The sequence below is a fragment of the Drosophila mauritiana genome, chromosome 3R (genome assembly GCF_004382145.1).
Source record: "Drosophila mauritiana strain mau12 chromosome 3R, ASM438214v1, whole genome shotgun sequence".
NCBI classification, from domain to species: Eukaryota; Metazoa; Arthropoda; class Insecta; order Diptera; family Drosophilidae; genus Drosophila; species Drosophila mauritiana.
Window position 1 is genome coordinate 26,766,983 of NC_046670.1, and position 19,278 is coordinate 26,786,260.

At 46.1% G+C, this 19,278-nt stretch overlaps 1 protein-coding gene across 1 annotated transcript; it reads right to left on the reverse strand.

Annotated features, from left to right (window-relative positions):
- Nucleotides 1-233: 233 nt before the first annotated feature.
- On the reverse strand, nucleotides 234-18,847 carry LOC117143319 (tachykinin-like peptides receptor 99D). The gene is made up of 10 exons (XM_033307964.1): nucleotides 18,397-18,847; nucleotides 11,138-11,476; nucleotides 8,541-8,767; nucleotides 6,028-6,202; nucleotides 4,504-4,719; nucleotides 3,500-3,650; nucleotides 2,716-2,912; nucleotides 1,319-1,458; nucleotides 1,189-1,254; nucleotides 234-1,113 (listed from the first exon to the last, which is right to left on the reverse strand). The coding sequence occupies exons 2-10, from the start codon at nucleotides 11,329-11,331 to the stop codon at nucleotides 920-922; spliced, it is 1,560 nt and encodes a 519-aa protein (XP_033163855.1). The 5' UTR covers nucleotides 11,332-11,476; nucleotides 18,397-18,847; the 3' UTR covers nucleotides 234-919.
- Nucleotides 18,848-19,278: the final 431 nt, after the last annotated feature.

A 19,278-nucleotide genomic window follows, 5' to 3' on the forward strand; every position in this document is an offset into this window, starting at 1 on the left:
TTCGAGAGTGTTTGCCACTCCTGGCGACTCTCGTTGCCCCGTTGCCCCATTCCCGAACTCCCACTCCCCCATTCACACTCCGAATATAATATGGATGGAATAGCTGAATAAACAAAGTCGGGACGCACTCATTCCAGGATGTTGACAGTAGTCCCTATTTTCAGCTGCCTGAAAGGAGGAAACCCAATACAACTAGGAACCACTTGGTGATGGAGCAAGTCGCTTTATTCGCAATAACGTTTATATTCAGACATTTATATTTACACGTACACTCACATTCATAGTCATTTGTTTATTCGTTATCTGTTGTTTCTTATTTGTTGCAACTTAAGCAAGCAGCCGTAAGCGTTGAGAATTAAGAGTTAAAAACGGTTTTTACGGTTAGGAACCAATCCGAATATGTACAGCGATTCAAATGGATCAGTAGCCGCCTTCAAACGAGGCCCACGGATGGGTAATCTTACATAGTGCTAGGTCCTAGTTCTAGTCTTTTACTGTCCGCAACAACCTTTCCGTACTGGGTCCCAACAAGGTATCGAGTTTCCCTTGGGCAATGCAGATATACAGTGGGCCATTGTGATTGGAAACCCAATTAGTGGGTGGATTTGCAGCCCGGCTATATCCGATATGTTCGAGGGGCGGTCGAGGATGCTATCCTAACTTAGCTTTGGTTTCTTTAAGAACGAATTGAAATTTAGACTAGGGCGAAACAGTGGGCATCCAGTCGAAGGACCTTTGTAAAAGTGTAAATTCGAGACCTTAAAGTAGCTTAGAGCCAGGTTTTGTCGTCGGACGAGTCGCGGTCGGAGAGGCCAGGATTGGCCCGCCGATAGTTGTTGTTGTACGGCGAGGAGCAGACGATTTGGGTCTGCATCTCCAGGCTCTCCCTCTCCGGCGGCACCACCTGGATGGCCGGCTGTCAGGAGAGCAGCTGCGTGGTGTTGGCCGTACTGCTGGAATTGGTCACCGCGGTGGCACTATTGGGTCCTGACCACCGCTGCTGCATTTCCTGCTGGTAGGACAACCGTTTCCTGTGTCCTCCACCTCCAGATCCGCCGGACGACAGCGACTCCGCCGGCAGACTGTTCCTCAACGTCGCACTGCGACCTGTTCCTGGGGATTGGATGTGGGGGAAACATAATTAGATGCCACCTTATCCAACTAAGGATGGACTGGACTCGAACTCACCGCTGTGCGAAATTCGATGCGATTTGGGTGAGCTTGGACAGGTATAAAGTATCGATTTCTGGGTATCTATCAATATGGAACTCATTAGCGTGCACTCCTTCTTGTTTCAACTGTGAGTGTTCAAACCTACCATTGCGCTTGATGCGATTGTGATCCGGGGAACCGGAGCACGAGTACCGGGATGTCAGGTTCTCCCGCCGACTGAAGGGTTCAGTGCCCACGCGCACAAATAGGCACCAGCGGAAGACCATCTTGAAACCATAGCGAAAGCTGGAAGGAATAGTGAGTTATGTGCACAATGAATTAAATGATTAATAGAGGAACTCAAGTTCATTGTCATTTAAATCTTAAATGCGTTCCCATTCCACTACTCCACTACTTACCACTTATAGCTCAATAAACTTCAACTTGCCCCAAGGGCACTTCGATACCTCCACCCTAACTAGCTTAGTCCAGTATTTATGGACTTCAATTGCGACAATCCCTGAACGACATCAAGTTCCTTTATTTATGAGCAGCTTTTCCGTTGGCTGCCACATCCATCCCACCGACATCCAAGCACACCGAGCTAGACACCGCTCACTCATATAATCGATGGTGCTACGGGAGTGTTTTTTACGGGCCAGCGAGGCAAGTTAATATCCCCGTGTTTCCCATGGGTAGTAAACGTAGTAAATGGAAATAAAGAGCTGCGTTGTCGTTGACGTTGTCGTCATCATTTGCATATGGAGCGCCATCAATTGTGGGGAGCTGGCCGTGATCCTTGGTTGCGGAGCTCACGTGCTGGCCCGTTGGCTTTTATTCCACGTAGTAACCCCATTATCCGGCTCCCTTCCAGGCCAGCGTTTATCCATCAGTCAGATATCCGCTGACTGGGCGGAATTAATTGCAATCCGCTACGTTTTTCCGGCCACGAGCACCGACTGCCAATTTGTACGTCCATATACATTGAACCACGCCTTTTGTTTAAGTGCGGACATATATGTAGCGTTTCAACACCAACAGGTTGGGGCACAAGAATAGTGCCACAAAAGTAACTGGCTTCTGTCTAAGATCTCCCTGAGTCTTGGCATCCCTTTAAGAGTAACTTTAAGTTCAGCTTCTTGATGTAACCCCAGCTGTTCGCCAACTTGCCTCAAATGGATGTCAACTTGCGTGCTTTTATTTCAGACGCAGCTGTACGACAGTTTTCCGGAATCATGCTGTCATGTGTCCACAAACTATATTCAAAGTGCGAGGCAGTGGCAGCCACTCAGCGAGGGAACACTTCGCTCGTCGTTCCTGCAGTAATGATGACGAGCACATTAATTTCCGGGGAGCCGGCTAACCAATCAACTAATCTTGCCGAGATGCCGATGTCTTGAATGCCACCGCCACCGCCACTGCACTTAGTGCCCTAATGGTGCTAATTCAGCCGCAAATTACCCAATTTGCTGCGGGTTAAGGCAACCACATGAGCATGGACAGGAACATGGAGCCCTAATCCTGCAACCAAATAAAGTGGCAATCGAGTGGTCTACTACTCACCGCGAATTCATCCAGCAGTATATAATGGGATTGTACATGGAGTTGCTCATGGCCAGCCAGTAGATGGCCAGGTAGAGTTCCTGGATGAAGGGCGCCTCCGTGATGGCCGGGTAGCAGGATGTGATGATGAAGTAGCTGTGGAACGGCAGCCAGCAGATGGCGAATATCAGGACGACCACAATCATCATCTTCACCACCTGGGGAGAGCGGAGTGAGTGCAATGTTTGAGTCTTATCAAATAGCCAAAAGCCATTAGTCTATTTTGTGGCCAGAAGGATAATCGAGCGTGATGTCAACTGGAATGGAAGCTGATCTTTCTCTTCCACGAAGTTCAAGCTATGTACCTATTGCTCAGAATTCTGAGCTACATGTCAACATATAATTGCTGTTCAGCGAAACTAACTTTCCTTGACTGGTTGTTATAGTTCGGAAACTACAGGTAAGGTTAATCTGCACATTAAACAACAGCGGGCAGCCAATTCGAACAGAAGTTTCGGAAAATCCCTAACAATTAAAACCCCTCGGCAAACGAGTGCAATAAAAGCAGCTGAGGATTAACTCTTAATAATTGCATGCTTAAGGCAATTCGTGTAAAAGGAACGAATTTAATGTATAACTAAGTAAAGATTAAAGTTATACTTTAATTTAAACTAATCTTATTCTCACATCTGTAAAGTTGTCTAAAAATAAAAGCTTAGTTCCAGCTCTGGTGGTCTGCCAACAGCAGCTGCTCATTGGTGGCGACCAGAGCCAGTGGACACCCCAAATCCCGGCCAGGACTTACCCTTCGCTTGCTCCGCACATTCTCCACCTGGCGGGGCGTGCACTCGCCGATGGTCTTGGATCCCCAGAGCTCGATGCCCACGCGCGAGTAGGTGACCGTCATGGAGACGATGGGCAGGAAGTAGGTTAGGATGATGATGAGGATGTTGTAGCTAAACGAGGGGACACAGAGCACACCAAACACGGTGTTTACAAGCCTTTCAGTTAGTCGGGCGGGCAATGCTTTTAAAAGCCCCTATCGCTCCATCGGACATTGTTGCTGCCGTCGGCTTTTGTTTTATTTTTATTGAGCAAGTAGCAATTTGGAATGAATCTAAAATTAATGGCCTTGCATGTGGGACACAATGCATAACACGGCGGGCCACAGGACGCAGGACGCAGAACGCAGAACGCAGGACACCCACTGCTGCCAAATTGCCATACAAAATGGTTGTAAAAAGCAACACGTTTTATTTGCCCCTCTTCCGTTCTTGCCCATGGATTTTCCCACCACCCACAATTTTCCACCCATCCAGTCAGTCGTTCGTTCGTTTTTTACGAGAACTTCTTGCTTCAGTTTTGCCTCCGAGTGTCCTCTTTTACGACCCCCGTTCCTCCGTAATCCCCCCTTCTCCGTGCGGATCAGGACTCCGATTGTCCCTGCATGTGCAACCGCCATTCTGATTGACGTCCTGATTTTTTGATTTACACCTCCATCTCGCTGGAAAGAAAAACAGTGGCTTTCCTCTATGCACCCTCAAATTGGATGCTTTTCAGTCATATTCAATAACTTTAGTTTACATTTTCTAGAGCACCTCAATCATTGCAGCCAAAGTATCCCGAGTTTTGTAGGAAATTAAAGGCTAGATTCTCCAGAACCCCGATGACGAATGGATCCCATTCCATTTCCTCTCAGTGCAGTGTCCAAAACCTTCATTGTCCTCTCTCACTGCATTGGCATGGCCAACAAGGTCCGACAGCTTCGATACCCATAAATTGCGAACAGTAGGGATAAAGGATACTCACAGGGACTCCATCGTGGAGTGGTTGGTGGGCCCATCTGGCCACTCCGGGTAGCAGACCGTGCGGTTGCTGAGCCCGCGGACGGGCACCTCCTCCGTGCGGTAGATGATCATCATGGGGCAGGAGATGAGCGTGGAGGCCAGCCAGATGACCGCCGCGATGGCCAGGTTGCACCGCTTGCTCATCCGCGGCTGCAGTGGCCGGATGATGGCCACGTATCTGAAACGAGAGGTGCCGACTTAACACAATTTCCACTGCCACTGCAGGCAGCCCCTCCAAATGAGTTTCCGCCGGAAGTGGGGTCCTGGGACCATAAGCTGATTATCGAAATGCACGGGTGGCCACCCGAAAAAATGACCCTCGAAATGGAATTAAAGGACGAAGCTGCTGCAGAAGCGCGCCAAAGTCCGAAAGTAATTTAATCTGCGGAATTTTGGCCTGCGTGGAGCTCTGTTATTCATCGGATCACGGCGAGCCATTAAAAGTTGCAGTCATTAAGGGAGTTTATATAGGAACCTAATAGCCGGCGGATGGCATCACGTTGTGGAGGTAGACATATGTATGTCGTCCTGCGGGATTCCTCGCCTTTTTGGGTCAGGCCTTTAAACAGATTAGGTTTCCGTGATTAATTTTAATGGCTCCTTCGGTCTGGGGAACATAAATCATGATTTCTTCGCGGCATTACCTCAATTTATGTGCTAAAAACAAACATAATTCATGTGTCGCCTGTTTGTAATTTACTCAATTTATATATTTTCCATCGCCAAGACATTACTCTACTTTCACTGATTGTTTTCGCCTAAGCATCTGAAACATTATTTATCGGCATACTTTTTGTTTGGTCTATAAGTATTGATACTATTTCAATTTTCAGGATTCCAGTGCGTTGGACTTGTACATTTGTAATTTGTACACGCCTTGATTTGACAGTATATTTTAATTTATCTGCCTGCTTACGACTTCAAACAGATAAATCTTCAATACAAATTCAGTGCTGCGCCAATCGAGAATAATTTATAAACATTTCCAGCAAATATGTTCGTGTGCAGACTGTTTTGTTTACTACACAATCGATTAGATGAATAGGCTGGATTAAATAGAAAAGATATTACACATCCCAACCAATTACCGACGAGCAGGCGAAAGATTATTTATAATATTTGAAGTCGTTTGTCGATTACTCTGTTTACTAGACAGAATAATTCGATTTTAGCTTCCTATGTTTCAGATATATGAATCATCCATAAATGCCCAAGTAGGTGGAACATTATTTATGTATGTACTTTGTAGCACGCGTATTTTGATGGGCTTCGTTTTGATCCTTGTGACGGGCAATCCAATTGTGCACCCATGTCCGCAGCCCTATGAAATCCTATTAAGGCGAATGGGTTATTTGGCCCGGCCATCTGACCGTGATTGATAAGGGTTCGGATAGGTCGGCGGCATATTTGTAATGCATATGCATGTGAATGGCGCTACATACATAATCGCCCAGCCCACGGTCCACGTAATCCGTAATCCACTCACCTGTCGATGGAGATGGCCATCAGGGTGAACACTGAGGCGCAGATGCTCAGCATCGCGATGAACTGGGACAACTTGCAGTAGAACTCGCCGAAGGGCCAGTCGCTATCCAGCATGTAGTAGTAGTTGAAGGTGACGTTCAGGCTGGACACCATGGCGTCCGCGATGGAGAGATTCACTGGGGGGCAGGACCAAGGATTCGGCAGCCGGAAAGTACAGAGAAGAGTACGCATTACCATCTGATTGGGCAAATTATGCAGAGCGAACAGCAATGACTTTGTGAAATCACTCAGCTTCGAGGGCCTACACTTACCTTTTATTTATGCTGTACATTTTTAATTGGACTGGAATAAAGTGCACTTTCACCCGCATTTTGCTACCGAAATCAACAGGAAATGAATGGTATACATGTCTGTCTGTATGTACACCTCCGAAGGATACACTTTTATCGTGTTTCATTTGCATGGACCGATTTACATGCCATAGACAACAAAACATGGGGCCGAGCAAAGAAAATGGAAAATGGAAAAGAAAAGTCTGCCTTTGTTTACTTTTCATTATCTACTGGAGATAAGGCGACGAAGTGCCGGCGCATAAAAAGCATCACGAAACCGAAACAGCACCTACAATAAAACAAATGTCCTTTTGCCGAACATTAGCCCGTGTCCTCATGTTCCTCTCGCCTCCTCCAGGTCTGCAGGTCCTGCGGATCCTGCGAGTCCTGCGACGCCTACAAGACGACACGAGGCGACGTGTCGCATTCTAACAATCGCCCGGGTCCTGGGGCCATTGACTATGTGGCTGCGTCATGGCTATCTGGCCTCCATTATCCCCGGGGCCTGCTCCTGTCAGCCACGTACCCAAATATCGATTCGGGCCCATTTTAATTAATAACCAAATGCTACTTTTAAGCGCTCAGTTGTGTCGGAGATAGCAGGACAATCATTTATAATGTGAGCACAATTAAATGATTTATCCTGCAGAGCTTGAATCATTACTAACTACAACAGAACATCCTAGCTCATTTGTATAACTCTAAGCTGAACTGAATAAATGATGAAATTATTTCGCAGGAAGGATAATAGAAGCCCTAAGTAATACCCATTTAACACAGAACTTTTGGTACAAATTCCCTTTTTAAAACATGAACTTATTCTACTTAATGCAAAAGTGAGTGGACCCCGGAGTACAAACGCTGCTCTACCCAACGAACTCAAACAAAAGATGCAAATACGCATTGATAATGAAGCCAAAGAAGATTATCATCCGGTGACTGACTTCCACCAAACCCAAACCCACCAAAAAGCCCGAGCTCGGTTCGTTCCAGATGTCTGTGATGAGAATTTGAAATTTTCGTGGGCCCGAAAATGATTAAAACGTCAGAACTTGTTACTAATAATGATTGCCAATGTGTATTTATAAATGCAAATTCGAAAAGCCCTGCGAGCTCAGCGGGCGTTTAGTTTACGTAATAATAATAATAATCATTACCCAGCCAGACAATGGAATTCCAGAGGAGGAGGAGGATGCTTCAGGACGGCATTGTGCCCTGCCATTGTTGTACACGTACATATACATACATGTATCTGAATCTGTATCTGTATCTGAAGGAGATCGTTGAAGAAGAAGAGCTGGATTAGCGCTAAGCTCTGAGTAAACGGAATCAATTCCAGGTTTCTTTTATTGCCCGCCGTCTCAAGTTGCTTGGTTGTTTTATTAAAATAATTGCGCATGCACAAAGCTGGCAATCGGGTATCCAACCAAGTGGTTGTAGTCCAAGCCAGCAAAATGGCGGTAATGTCATTACGCTGCTAAACTTTGGCCAAACTTTGGCAGAGTCTCGTTGAGAGCACATTTGTATTATTTAAGGTGTGATTAGTGTGCACTGCACCTGGATGAGCTGCAAACTGCAAATTTAATGCACTCTGAAACGTGACTAAAAGCACATTCAATTAATGAGAGCCGAGCTCAGCCTGCAGCCTCAAACTGCATAAGTTGATTTGATGGCCAAAGCTGAGGAAATTAAAATTAAACCGTCCTGTCGCCGGGCTGCTCCGCCACTTCATCAAAATGGCCAACGATGGAAGGGTTGCGAAGTTAATATCTGCGAGGTGCAACGGGGCGGATGCGGAATGCAGACGGCGGAAGGCGGAGCGACCAATTTAGCTGCCCCATAAATAGGTAATCCACCCTTTCGTCAGTTGCCCGGGCAAAACTTAAGCAAACTCTTGACAAGAGCTCGTCGACCTGACTGGACAAACTTAGGGGGGAAAGTTACTTGCTAACTGCTGGAAAATTTGGAAATTAACGAGACTTTCTAGCAAAAATCGGTCGTCTTCAGTTTGTTATGTTATCACATGCTAACAAAGCTCTAAACTGTCTGGTTTATTGCATATTACACTGACTAACAAGGCAAATATTTACTTTGCGAACTAAACTCGCACGGCCAACACGACGTATGAGTGATTTTTATTGCGTATACGCAACGTTTGCACACACAACAGCAGCCCACTCACCTATGAAATAGTTGGTTACCGTCCGCATCCGCTTGGTCGTCATCACGATCCAGACTACAATCAGGTTACCGCCCGTCGCCACAATGACCATGCCGCCGAAGAGGATGCTCCAGAGCACCTGACGCCACCACGGGACCACAAATGCAAACGAGCCCGTCTCCATGGACGCCGCCGCATCCTCGGCCGCGTCTTCCACGTCCCCGGCGACGGGCAGGTCGGTGGATAGGCTGTGGATGTGGATGGGACACAGAGTTACGATGGGGAATTAGTGACATCGAGATTAAGTGTGTGTTATGTTTCACGGTGTGCCCCGCTCCGCCATAAACGAGTGCCAAGTGGGTGATGCGCCTATGTAAGCATGCGAATGGGTGCTCTTAGCTTAAAAGATGTGTGCACTGGGAGAAAAACCCAAGCGAATTAATTAGGAAAACAAAAAAAATTTTGATTGCACATCTTAGTTAGTATTAGTATGTGTCTTATTCTTAAATCATCTGGTATTTCATCACTATCACAACAGAAAACGTGTATTGAATTTATTGTATATTATAAAACATAATTTTTTCTCTCTGTGTAGCTATATGTGCGACTCCAGGATGTTGTCGCTATTAAGCGTGTGTAATTGTGCGTGCGTTGACAAATCCGTGTTTTTCTGCAGCGCCGTCTGCCACATAAAACATGGGGTTCAGCTAAGCCGGAGGGCAGGAGTCCCACTCCTCATCCACTCAACTCCATCCACTCCATTCCTTTCCACTCACTCATCGTCGGTTGTCGTCATCTTTTTAATATTTTGTGGGTCCTGGCTTGTTTGCTTAGGCTCGCTTCTAGGAGAGTGTTCAAATAGAGGGTTGGCAATCTCGGCCGGAATCCTCTCCATCGGATTTGTGAGCCGAGATCCCGTCTATTCCGCCATTTGGACACACGAACTGGGAAAGGGGCGGGGCAGGACGGAGGCCATGTCATTTAATATGCACACAGTGTGCGGGAGACGACACTAGATTGGCAAGGTGGTCATTAATGCTCTGTTTATTCACTCTTCAGAGCAATTAAAAGATGCCCACATAAGTAATTCTCACTTTACACACCCCATTCACCCTTTTCGCATGACAAACTGCGAGGATTTACATAAAATGTCCTTTGTTCGAGCTCCCAAATGCAAAGAGGATTATTGATTTGTTTTTTGTGGCGCCTCGACAGGCCTATGACGGGCTGAATGGGAAGTGGCTGCCGAGGAAAATGGAATGCCTCGGGCCAAAGAAAATGTCACGACAAAAATATTTTTACTATGCCATAGCTTATATTCTTGTGGATATTGTTGCTGAGGTTTAAATAGTACAGCTGCGAAAAATGTGAGCTAAAATTAATAAATAATATGGCAAGCAAGATCTTTAAGGTAGAATAAATATATCTAAAATGTCAAAAAACGATAGAAAAAGTCAATTTAAAAAGTTCTTTTTAAGCCACAGTGAAGACCCATTGTTCCATTGTTGTGATTACTTGCTCCCTTAAAAATATATTCCTTTTCAAATAAATACGTGTGACCCCAGCCAGAAATAGACCATCAAAGCAATTAGCCCATGTCTCCCATATTAGTTGTTATGGGAATGTGGACAGTTTGGCAAATAAAGTGTGATTGTGCCACTTCAGAGGGATGTGTACAAATATGTTCACGCTTTGATGCACGGATTCTTTTGTGCCGAAAAATATGCCAGGCGGAGTCCTTCGTCCTGCCAATTTTCAGCCATCTTGGCCGTCTCTATTTGCACATAAATCGGACATCAGAAATAGACAACTCGGATGGGAAAAAGAGCAGCCAGCTTGCTACCAGGATCGACTGTTGAGCACTGCCTGAAGGATATATGTGGCCTCCGTTTGGCCAGCAAAAAGCAAAGTTATTCGCAGAATGGATTTTCGATGCGTCAGACGCAGCCATATTCCCATATCCACATGGCCACATATCCCAATAATTATCCCAGTTCCAGTGCCAGTGAAACCCATTGGTTGCTGCTGGTGGGGCAGTAAATTTGGGACATGTCTGCAAAAAGTGCCGACGTTTTTTCAGCCGGGAAGAATAGAGTTGAATGCCATAGACCCGCAGTTTTTTGTGTATGCGGATAAAGTAAGTGTCTCCGCATAAAATGTGTTTGCCTTCGCCGCCGTTTTGTGTACTTCAAACGGAAGTGACGAGCGGAAGGGAAATGCCCCAGTGGATGACTGAATGCCGGAATGACTGAACGCAGGCGTCATTAGAGATGCACGTGGGTGTGGGCACAATCATGGCTAAATCGCGGATAAAACTGGAACGGAGGCGCACTCATCAGGACCCATCAAAAAGCCACGCAATGTAAGGGAAACCCCATTTGGGAGCAGTGGAGTAGGACGATTTTTTTAATTGATATCGCTGTAAATTTGTTTTTTGGTTTGAAAGGGTAAAAAGGGAACAAAGGTAAACAAATATTAAAGGTGTCCTAAAAATGGAAAAGCCCTTGAACCGAACGTTCCAGACTCCCATGATGCGAGTGCTCCATTCGTGCGTGAGTTTGGTCTTTAATTGAGTTTGTGTCATAATTAGGCATGCGGTCGGATCCGGTTCAACTCACGTCTGGCTGTGATTGAAGGAGCTGGTGGACAGGCCGAGCTCCTGGCCGAAATCCGGCAGGGGCGTGTGGTTGCTGGCCGAGAGCACGCTGCTCATGGCCGAGAAGAGGAGGCCGGCGGGAGTGCTCCAGTTGCTCCAATTGCTCCAGCTGAGGTCGCCGTAGTCATCGGCCTCGAAGTCACTGCGATTCTCCATGGCTGATGCTGCTGCTGCTGCTGATGTTGTTTTCCGCACCCCGGAGTGTTTTCCTTTGTCTTTATCCGGACTGAGCGATTCCGGACTTAATGTTGCGTATCCCTTTGCCTCGCCTTATTTGCTTTCCATTTGCCAACTGCTCGACCTGAAAAATGCAAAGAAAACGGTAGCTGAGGACCATCTAATTTCATTTCTGGCATGTTTCGTTTTATTTTTTTTTTTTTTTTTGGTTTGTGATCTTTGATGGCCTGGTGTTTGCTGCTCCTGGTGGCTGTTTGTTGCAAACAAAGCTTTTTGATGCTCATTTTCAGTGAAAACTTTGCACATTCCTGCTACGTGCTCATGAAGGGATTCATATCGATTTTGATTTCTTCTTGGGTTTGTTTCTCCTCTCGCTACGTGACTCATTTTCGCCCTATCTCCTGCTCCGCCCAAGAACTTTTCGATGCCTTGAATAATCTGACATAGCACTACTCGTCCCCCCAGCAAAGTTCCTAAGTATGTGCTCCTTGATGAGCCCGCGATGTGGTGGCCATTAGTGGATCGGATACCTTGGAAACTTCGGGAGCGCTAAGTGCCGCTGATTTGTCCAGTGCGAACTTTTACCTTCGCATTCGGGCCAATAATACTAATTTATGACTGTAAACGCTAATGAATGGCAATCGGAAAAAAACTAAAGCTGCTTAATTAAAAACATTGAAATATTATTCAAGCTATATGCAAAAACGAATGACCTTAAAATCTACATCAAATACAATTTCCTATTAGCTAAATGATATCAACCATTTAACATGACGAATGACCCTAAAGCCTAAATACATTTTTTATTATCAGTATCTTGTGCGTTATTATGTGGCCAAAATAGCTCAAAACCAATTGAAAAAGCCGAGCAGAGCTATTTCTTTTTATGAGTCCCCAGAGCTGAGTTCACCTGCCTTTCGAGTGTCTGATGGCTGGCAAACAATTGTTTCAGAGCGACAGTAAACCCTCTCTTCGATGGCTTTTTTCTCGTTTTGAAAGGGCAGGAAGAGTGGGGATGGGTCCTTCCTCGCCAGCGACCTGGTCGTCCTTCAATTATGCCTCGGATCTGTCCTTGGCAGCTCGAGATAATTGCGACGGCCAGTCGCGTCACTTGAAGTCTGACAAAACGATAATCCGAGTAGCAACTTTTCCTCTCCTTGGAGGCCTTTTTATTACTTTGCTGGCTTTCATACTCGTACTTTGCTGCTGTCCAGCCAGCAGGAATGGAAAAAATCCAACTGTGTTTGTTCGCGAAAAGTGAAAGGTATGGGCGCAAAAATATTTGTACGCCAGGAATAGCGCATCCAAATTCCGGCGACCACAGAAGGTGAAAGGATCCATGCGGCTTGGGTGCGCCGCCCAAAAGTATGCTACAATTTTAAAGCCGTGCGCATTTGCAACAAATTTTATGTTGCATGCTTTTAGACACCTTAAAGCAAGTGTTTGCAGCGATTTCAGTGCGATATCTAATGTCAATTCATTTCTTTCTCGCCGTGCACCGTTTAGTGTGTCGGGAACACACTCTATCAGCCCAGTCAATACCCCAGGAAACAAAGATGCATCCCGTTCTCCCGAGTCGATGCATCGAAAGCTATTAAACAAACACCCAGGCGAGCGGCAATCAATTGCCGGCAGCTTGTCTGCCGAGCAACGATTACAAATAATGACTGCAAATAGACAAAACAAAGCATATGCCACAGACAAATTACTAAGTGGGTTCTGGTTCTGGTTCTAGTTTGGTCTAGCAACTGGGAACTGGCAACTGAAGTGCAAGTGATGCAGTCTTAATGAAAGGCAAACAATCTTCAAAAGAACGTTCACCATAATTGGCAGATCGTTTCACGCCCCCGAAACTAATCGTTCGAGCAAATATTTGAAAAACACTTGGAAAAAACGCACGGCCAACTGAAAGTTGTCCGCCTTTTTTCGGTTTGAGTAATGTTCGGGCATCTTTTTGACCGATGTCCGTTGAAATTGCGTTTTCTGCAATAATCGCAAAAAATTAGATTCGCCCGCAGTTTCACTGAACTTGAAAAATGGCCAAACTGTCACGTTCCATTGGGCAGCCACCGAAAGTGATGGAAAGTGCTGATACGGCTGAAAGTCTCCCGCTGCTGCTGCTGCTGCTGCTGTCGCTTTTGCTGGTTGCGTATACGCCGTGTTGTGCCAGCAGCTTTGGGCCGCAGAGCTGTAAAGTTTTAAGCGAATTTGTCTCGCTGACTGGCGATTGTTTCCCGCTCCATCGCCACCAGCTCTTCCTTTATCGCAGCCAGCCCAGATAGACAACAGTAGCACTGCCAGCTCACTGGAAGCCCACTAGCTTGGAGTAAGTAACCCACCCCGTGCTCCAGACGTCGTCGGCTTCCTCAGAACGTCAGGGTAAACACTCAACACCGGGCTCTGCCGAACTCTGGACCAGCTCGTTCAAGGCGGGAAACGCAAATATTCTACTTTAACTTCGAGCTGGCTTTGTGGGCATTCAGGTTTCAGCTGACAACAATGCAGTTAGAGCTCGAAAATCTGTTCACTATTGATTATGTGGAAATGCGAAGCTGCCTTTTTTGCTAAAATAAAGCGATTCCCCTCGGACCGCCGACTCGCCGCGGCTGCTTACCACATTCCACATATTTCGTATTTCTTATTTCGCTGGAGCGTGGAAAGCACATGCAGCGTTCATTGCGACCCAGAATAAAAGGTCCGGGCTGTCCCAATCCCCCGCCAGTTTTCCTTTTTTGTGTTTGAAAAGTCAAGTACAGGGTGGCCAGGGTAGTCGCCATAGTCGGTGGCTCTTTGTCAGCTTGTGGGTGGCCCAGTGGGCGGGATGTGTGGCTGCAGCAACAGTGCGGCTCCATGTAGGCAGCCCAGTCCCTTAGGAGTGCACTGGCAGAAAAGTTTGGTAGCTATTCAATATAAATATAGACTGCATACTATACACTACTATATTAACAAGTGCTTGTAACTCTAGACTTATTGTGTTTTTGTCAAAGTATTGTCACCGGATGGAAGTTAAATTAATATGCTAAGCATATATTTTCCATTTTAAATCCAAATCAGACTAGTAATGTTCTATTTAAGCACATGTTTGCTATGAACCTGCTGCTTTTTGGTTATAAATCATTTGATATAAATAAGACTGTTACTTATTTCTCTGAATAGACGTGTGTGTGCCACTACACATGTGTGTCAATAGGAGTGGGGCCGCTGTCCTAGTGCCCTGCCCCGCCCCCTTGGGCCCTTTTTTCCCCCATCCCTCCACTCCTGGCATGTCGGTCCACATTCGCAGTACTTTCACTTCCTGCTGCCGGCCCGTACTTTTCTAAAACAATTTATTAAAAAACAAAAATACGAGCAGGGGAGTGGGGCAAGGGCCCTGGCCGAGGCGAAACGTAATAAGCACATTTCTGGGGGTTCCGAAAGTGAACTTGAATTGTAATTACCAACGCCTTTTGCTGGCTTAAACGAGCGTTTTTAATTTCCCCACAAGCACACACACTGCCGAAACAATTAGGCACAAAACGAGCATTAAATATATGGCGCTGCAAATTGGCCACATGCGCTGGAGGCGCTGGAAGCGGGCTGCTCCTCCTCCAGCTGCTCCGCCTCCGGAGCTTCCGAATCTCGGCAGGCGGGTAAAATTCATCAAAATGATTGTTTAATGAGCTGCTCGCGATGCCGGGAGCAAGAATTCATTTGCGAGCTGGATTTATCTTTCGCACCTACCGAAGAGCAGGCGGAAAACAATAACAAGCGCAGAAATTAAACAATCCCCTTAATATATAAATAAAGCACGGTGATAAAAGCCCCGAAATACTATATAAACAGAAGATATATATCCACATGCGTGCCTCGTGAACTTGGCAACGCATCGAGTGTGTTGGGGCAGGACAAGTTGCCTCCGCGAATTTAATTGTCGAGCAATTCGGGTTTGTTTGCCTCTAAAGTCGTATGGTCAATAACAGATAACGAGCACTGGAAGTATGTACAAATGAATCAGCTCGAATACCTGTGCTGAAATTAAAGCTGCTCAGCATTGCGGGGAACTGAAGATCCTAAGGTCCTAAGTATTATGTGCCATTTAAGCCATTCTCCATCGCCCATAAAGAAGCCACAAAGAAGCCGTGGCAGTGATTGCAAGAAATACTCGTGCGGCCCTTGTGCGACCCACAATACGCATACGCCCCGTTGTACGGGCAATCGCCTTTGTGCCACCATTACCAATTACCACCAGTGGACATAAACCAGGCCAAGCAGGTGAGTCGATGGGCTGGTGAGTTGGTGAGTGGGGTCTGCGGGCATTTCAATGTCTTATCTTATCAGCCGGAGTCTATCAGTGTGCCCTGCATAGCAATCCGAGCAAGAAATAAATACGTAAGAAGAGAAAATAGCCGGCTGCTGCAGTTCCGCCCAAATGTCTGGGACTCTGGAGCTACGGATCTTTGGAGCTCTGGACTCGGACTACAATAAATTCAGTGCCCCAGCACCCACTTAGTCAATTTATTGCAATTATGTGTAAATTGAGGAACAAAGCGGAGACAGAAGTGAAGAAAGGCTACCTCCGATTGCCCGTTCCCCACTCGATTCCCAGCCCTGTGGCTCCCACTCCCATTTCAATCATCTGCCAGTCGGTGTACATTCTTTGTCGGATCTGCCCGGCGTGGAGAGATGGGGAGCAGTTGCGAGCTCGAGGGGCATCTGAGTACATTTCAGTTTTGATTTGTATTGCTTTTGCCCATTGAATGACTTCTCAGCTGGAGCTTTTAACGTTTACTTATTCAAAATTGGTAGATTTATTTCGTCTCCGAAAATATTAACCAATGCGCTCGACTTCATTTGGGAAAAATTGAATTTTTATTCGCATCTACGATCAAATGAAATATTTGACAAAGGCCAAATGCCAAATTAAAGTTAAGCTTTACAAAGTCGTAAATAACAAGCCGCCAAGTGATATTTGCATATTGTTATGTGCAACATTTTATAATAGACACACAAAGTTGTTCAATGCCAATAAATTGGACAATTGTCTTGCGGACAATGCCATCGAATTAACCCATTTATTTAGAGGCTATCCCTGGAATACACGTCCTGTCCACCGACAAGGACACTGCATAGCTCGATGGGGCTGCACAAAAGAGGGACGAACTCAACTGAGCACCGCTAAAATATGCACATGATTCACGGACTTGTTTAGGACCGGCAGTGCCGCCTTCATTTAAATTCATTCGGGGCGGAGATGGTGAGCTGAAAGCTGGGGAAGAAAGCCGAAGTTACACACGTCTCCGGCGCCAAAGGACCTGCTATGCTGCCCTCCACCTCCACCTCCAGCAGCACATCCTCCTTCCCTCCGCTGTCCAAAGTCCAATGTCCAATGTCCACTGGCCAATGTCCACTGGCCAGTGTGGCCGGGAAAAGACGTCAGCAGTGGGGCGGATGCCGCATCGGTTTCAATTTAATTAAATGTTTTGATGCATGACAGCACTGTGGAGCAGCACTGGACATACGGAGCATACGGCACCACACTCACTTATTACTGATTCGCATTCGCATTCGCTTAAAGATACCCGTCCGTTCACGCCTGCCTGGATCTTTAAAGGCCGCCTTTTGGGGCCAACTAATGGCCTCGGATCCCCTCCTGCTCCTCCGCCAGCAATTCGCGCTGAAAGGATTTCGGTTTGCTCAGCTGACCGTCGGCAAAGGCTTTGTGCGGATGCGAATGGACTGGATGCGTCCATTTGGCCGCCAAACAGCCATTTATCCGGATCCAAAGACCCCCGACCACATCCGACAGCCCACATCCCACATCGACATGCCTGAAACCACAGGACTTTCCTCAGGCCTCCTCACTAATCATAGTTGACATTAAATATTTAGAAGCGGCGAAAGTTGTGCCAGCCTCTGATTGAGTTAGATGATGTCTGGAATCTCGGAGGAGCAATTAAGTGTGCTGTTTGGCCAGCGGATTCACTTGAAAGCGAAGGAAGCTGGAAATGGACACTTCGAGTGAATTAATTTTCTCCAATTAAAGTGGCAATTATGTCGTGAGTTCGCCAGCGAAATACCTTCGAGGTAATGAATGCCTTGATTTGATTGATTATTTCTACTTACATTTCCGACTGATTGCAGGGTGAAGTTCATTTGGCCACAAGTACTTGATTAAATTCAATTAATTAACTGCTCAAACACTTAATCAAGTTTTAACTTCTAACGAACAGATTCACTTTCGTTCACTTTTGGCTTACTTATTTCTTAAATATCAACTCTGTATCAACTCTATAAAATCCAGTCAGCAATTTTGCATGCATTTAAGACTCTATTTACGTTCCCCTCAAAATTAAATGGCTCAAAAAAAAACCCAGTGCTGAAATGCAAATACATTTAAAACACTTTGCTTATTTGCATTATAAACATCAGAGCTGCACATGTGAAAATACCCAAGGGATAAGCCAATGCGCACGGTTTTTATTTTATTTTATGGCACAGGATGTACGGAACTGGTGCGTTATTTAAAAAGATTATTTCCATTCGGGCGGGGGCCTAAAAAACGCAAATCGCAATCGAATTAATTGCCATTCCAGGAGATTTGCTCTTCCGGCGCGATTTCCGAAATCTGAGATCGTCAGAGGACCCTTTCATTGGGCAAAGTCAATTGGGCGTGATGGTTTTTGGCCATGGGTTAACTATTTCTCAGCTCACCGGAGTCGTGGAACTCGATGCGCAAATTGAGTGGAAAATCGGGATGAATGGGAATGGCCGCCTACAGTTTGATCTTTCGAATTGGGTTAGTCGCTTGATTAGGCGCTCGTAGTAATTACATTTCGAGCCAAAGTTGCCAGGGCAGCCGAAAGTTGTCCACAAATAGCAGTTTTCTTATTACTTTGACGACTCGAATTTCCATAAACTTGTAAACCAATTTCGGTTTGGTCTGGGCCATAAACTTTGCAATTCAACCCACCGCCGCCCGAGAGCAATGTTTTTGTAATATGGAAAAACAATAATGAGTCAAAAGAAAAAAAAACAAAATACTTTGGGCAGTGGGAGACCGCTTACCAGGAACTATGCTGAAATCCCACTGCTTCGCTCGGCCAACGCGGCGTATGAGCAATGTCAGCCAATTGCAGGCAGCGAATAACAAAGAAATCGTATTTAAAAATAAATTCCGCTGCTCGCCTTCTGCTGCTCTGCGGTTTGGGTGTTTATGTTTATTAGTTTTAATCAAAACACCAATTTGTATATTCAATTTAACGACTAGTTTATCGTTTTTGCGTGTTTGCTCGCTACGAAATCGAATTTGATTTTCAATCCACTGGCCCGAATTCAATTACGTTTACGGATCGACTGCCGGCGGCATTTCAGCCCGCTCTAAGCTGACTTTCCAGCATTTTTCCAACACTTCTCGGCCAGCTTCAGCTATCACCTATCAGCGCACTTCGAGAACCGAGAACCCGGAGAACAGACAAGTCCAAAAAATCCGGACCCGTCGCCTTTTCAGTTCGAACCGTACGCGCGCGAGTCTGCCGTTGAACTGAACGGAAAGCGGAAAACTGAATGCCAGCCGGAATTTTCTGAGGCTGTGCGCGCTGATATGGCGGTGTTATAATAAGGGCCACGAAAAGTGGGCGGTTTTTTTTGCGGCGGGGGTTCCTGTGGACCCCGGGGACTCCGGCCGCTTGTTGCATATGTTGGGATGTTGCACTGGGGACCAGGGCTCACGTAACCCCTTTGCGTTGAGGGCCTTTTGTTTTCTCGGCGCAATGAGCAACGTTTCCATTTGAAAAGCGTTGAAATCTGCGACCGAATCGAAAGGAAACCCGCCCAAATTTACCAGTGTTGCCGAGTTTTAATTTCTACGCCTGCGCCCTACCTTTTCCTCTCGCTCTGCCTTCGTTCGCTCTCTGTTGTCATACGGCTATTCGTAAACAATACGGATTC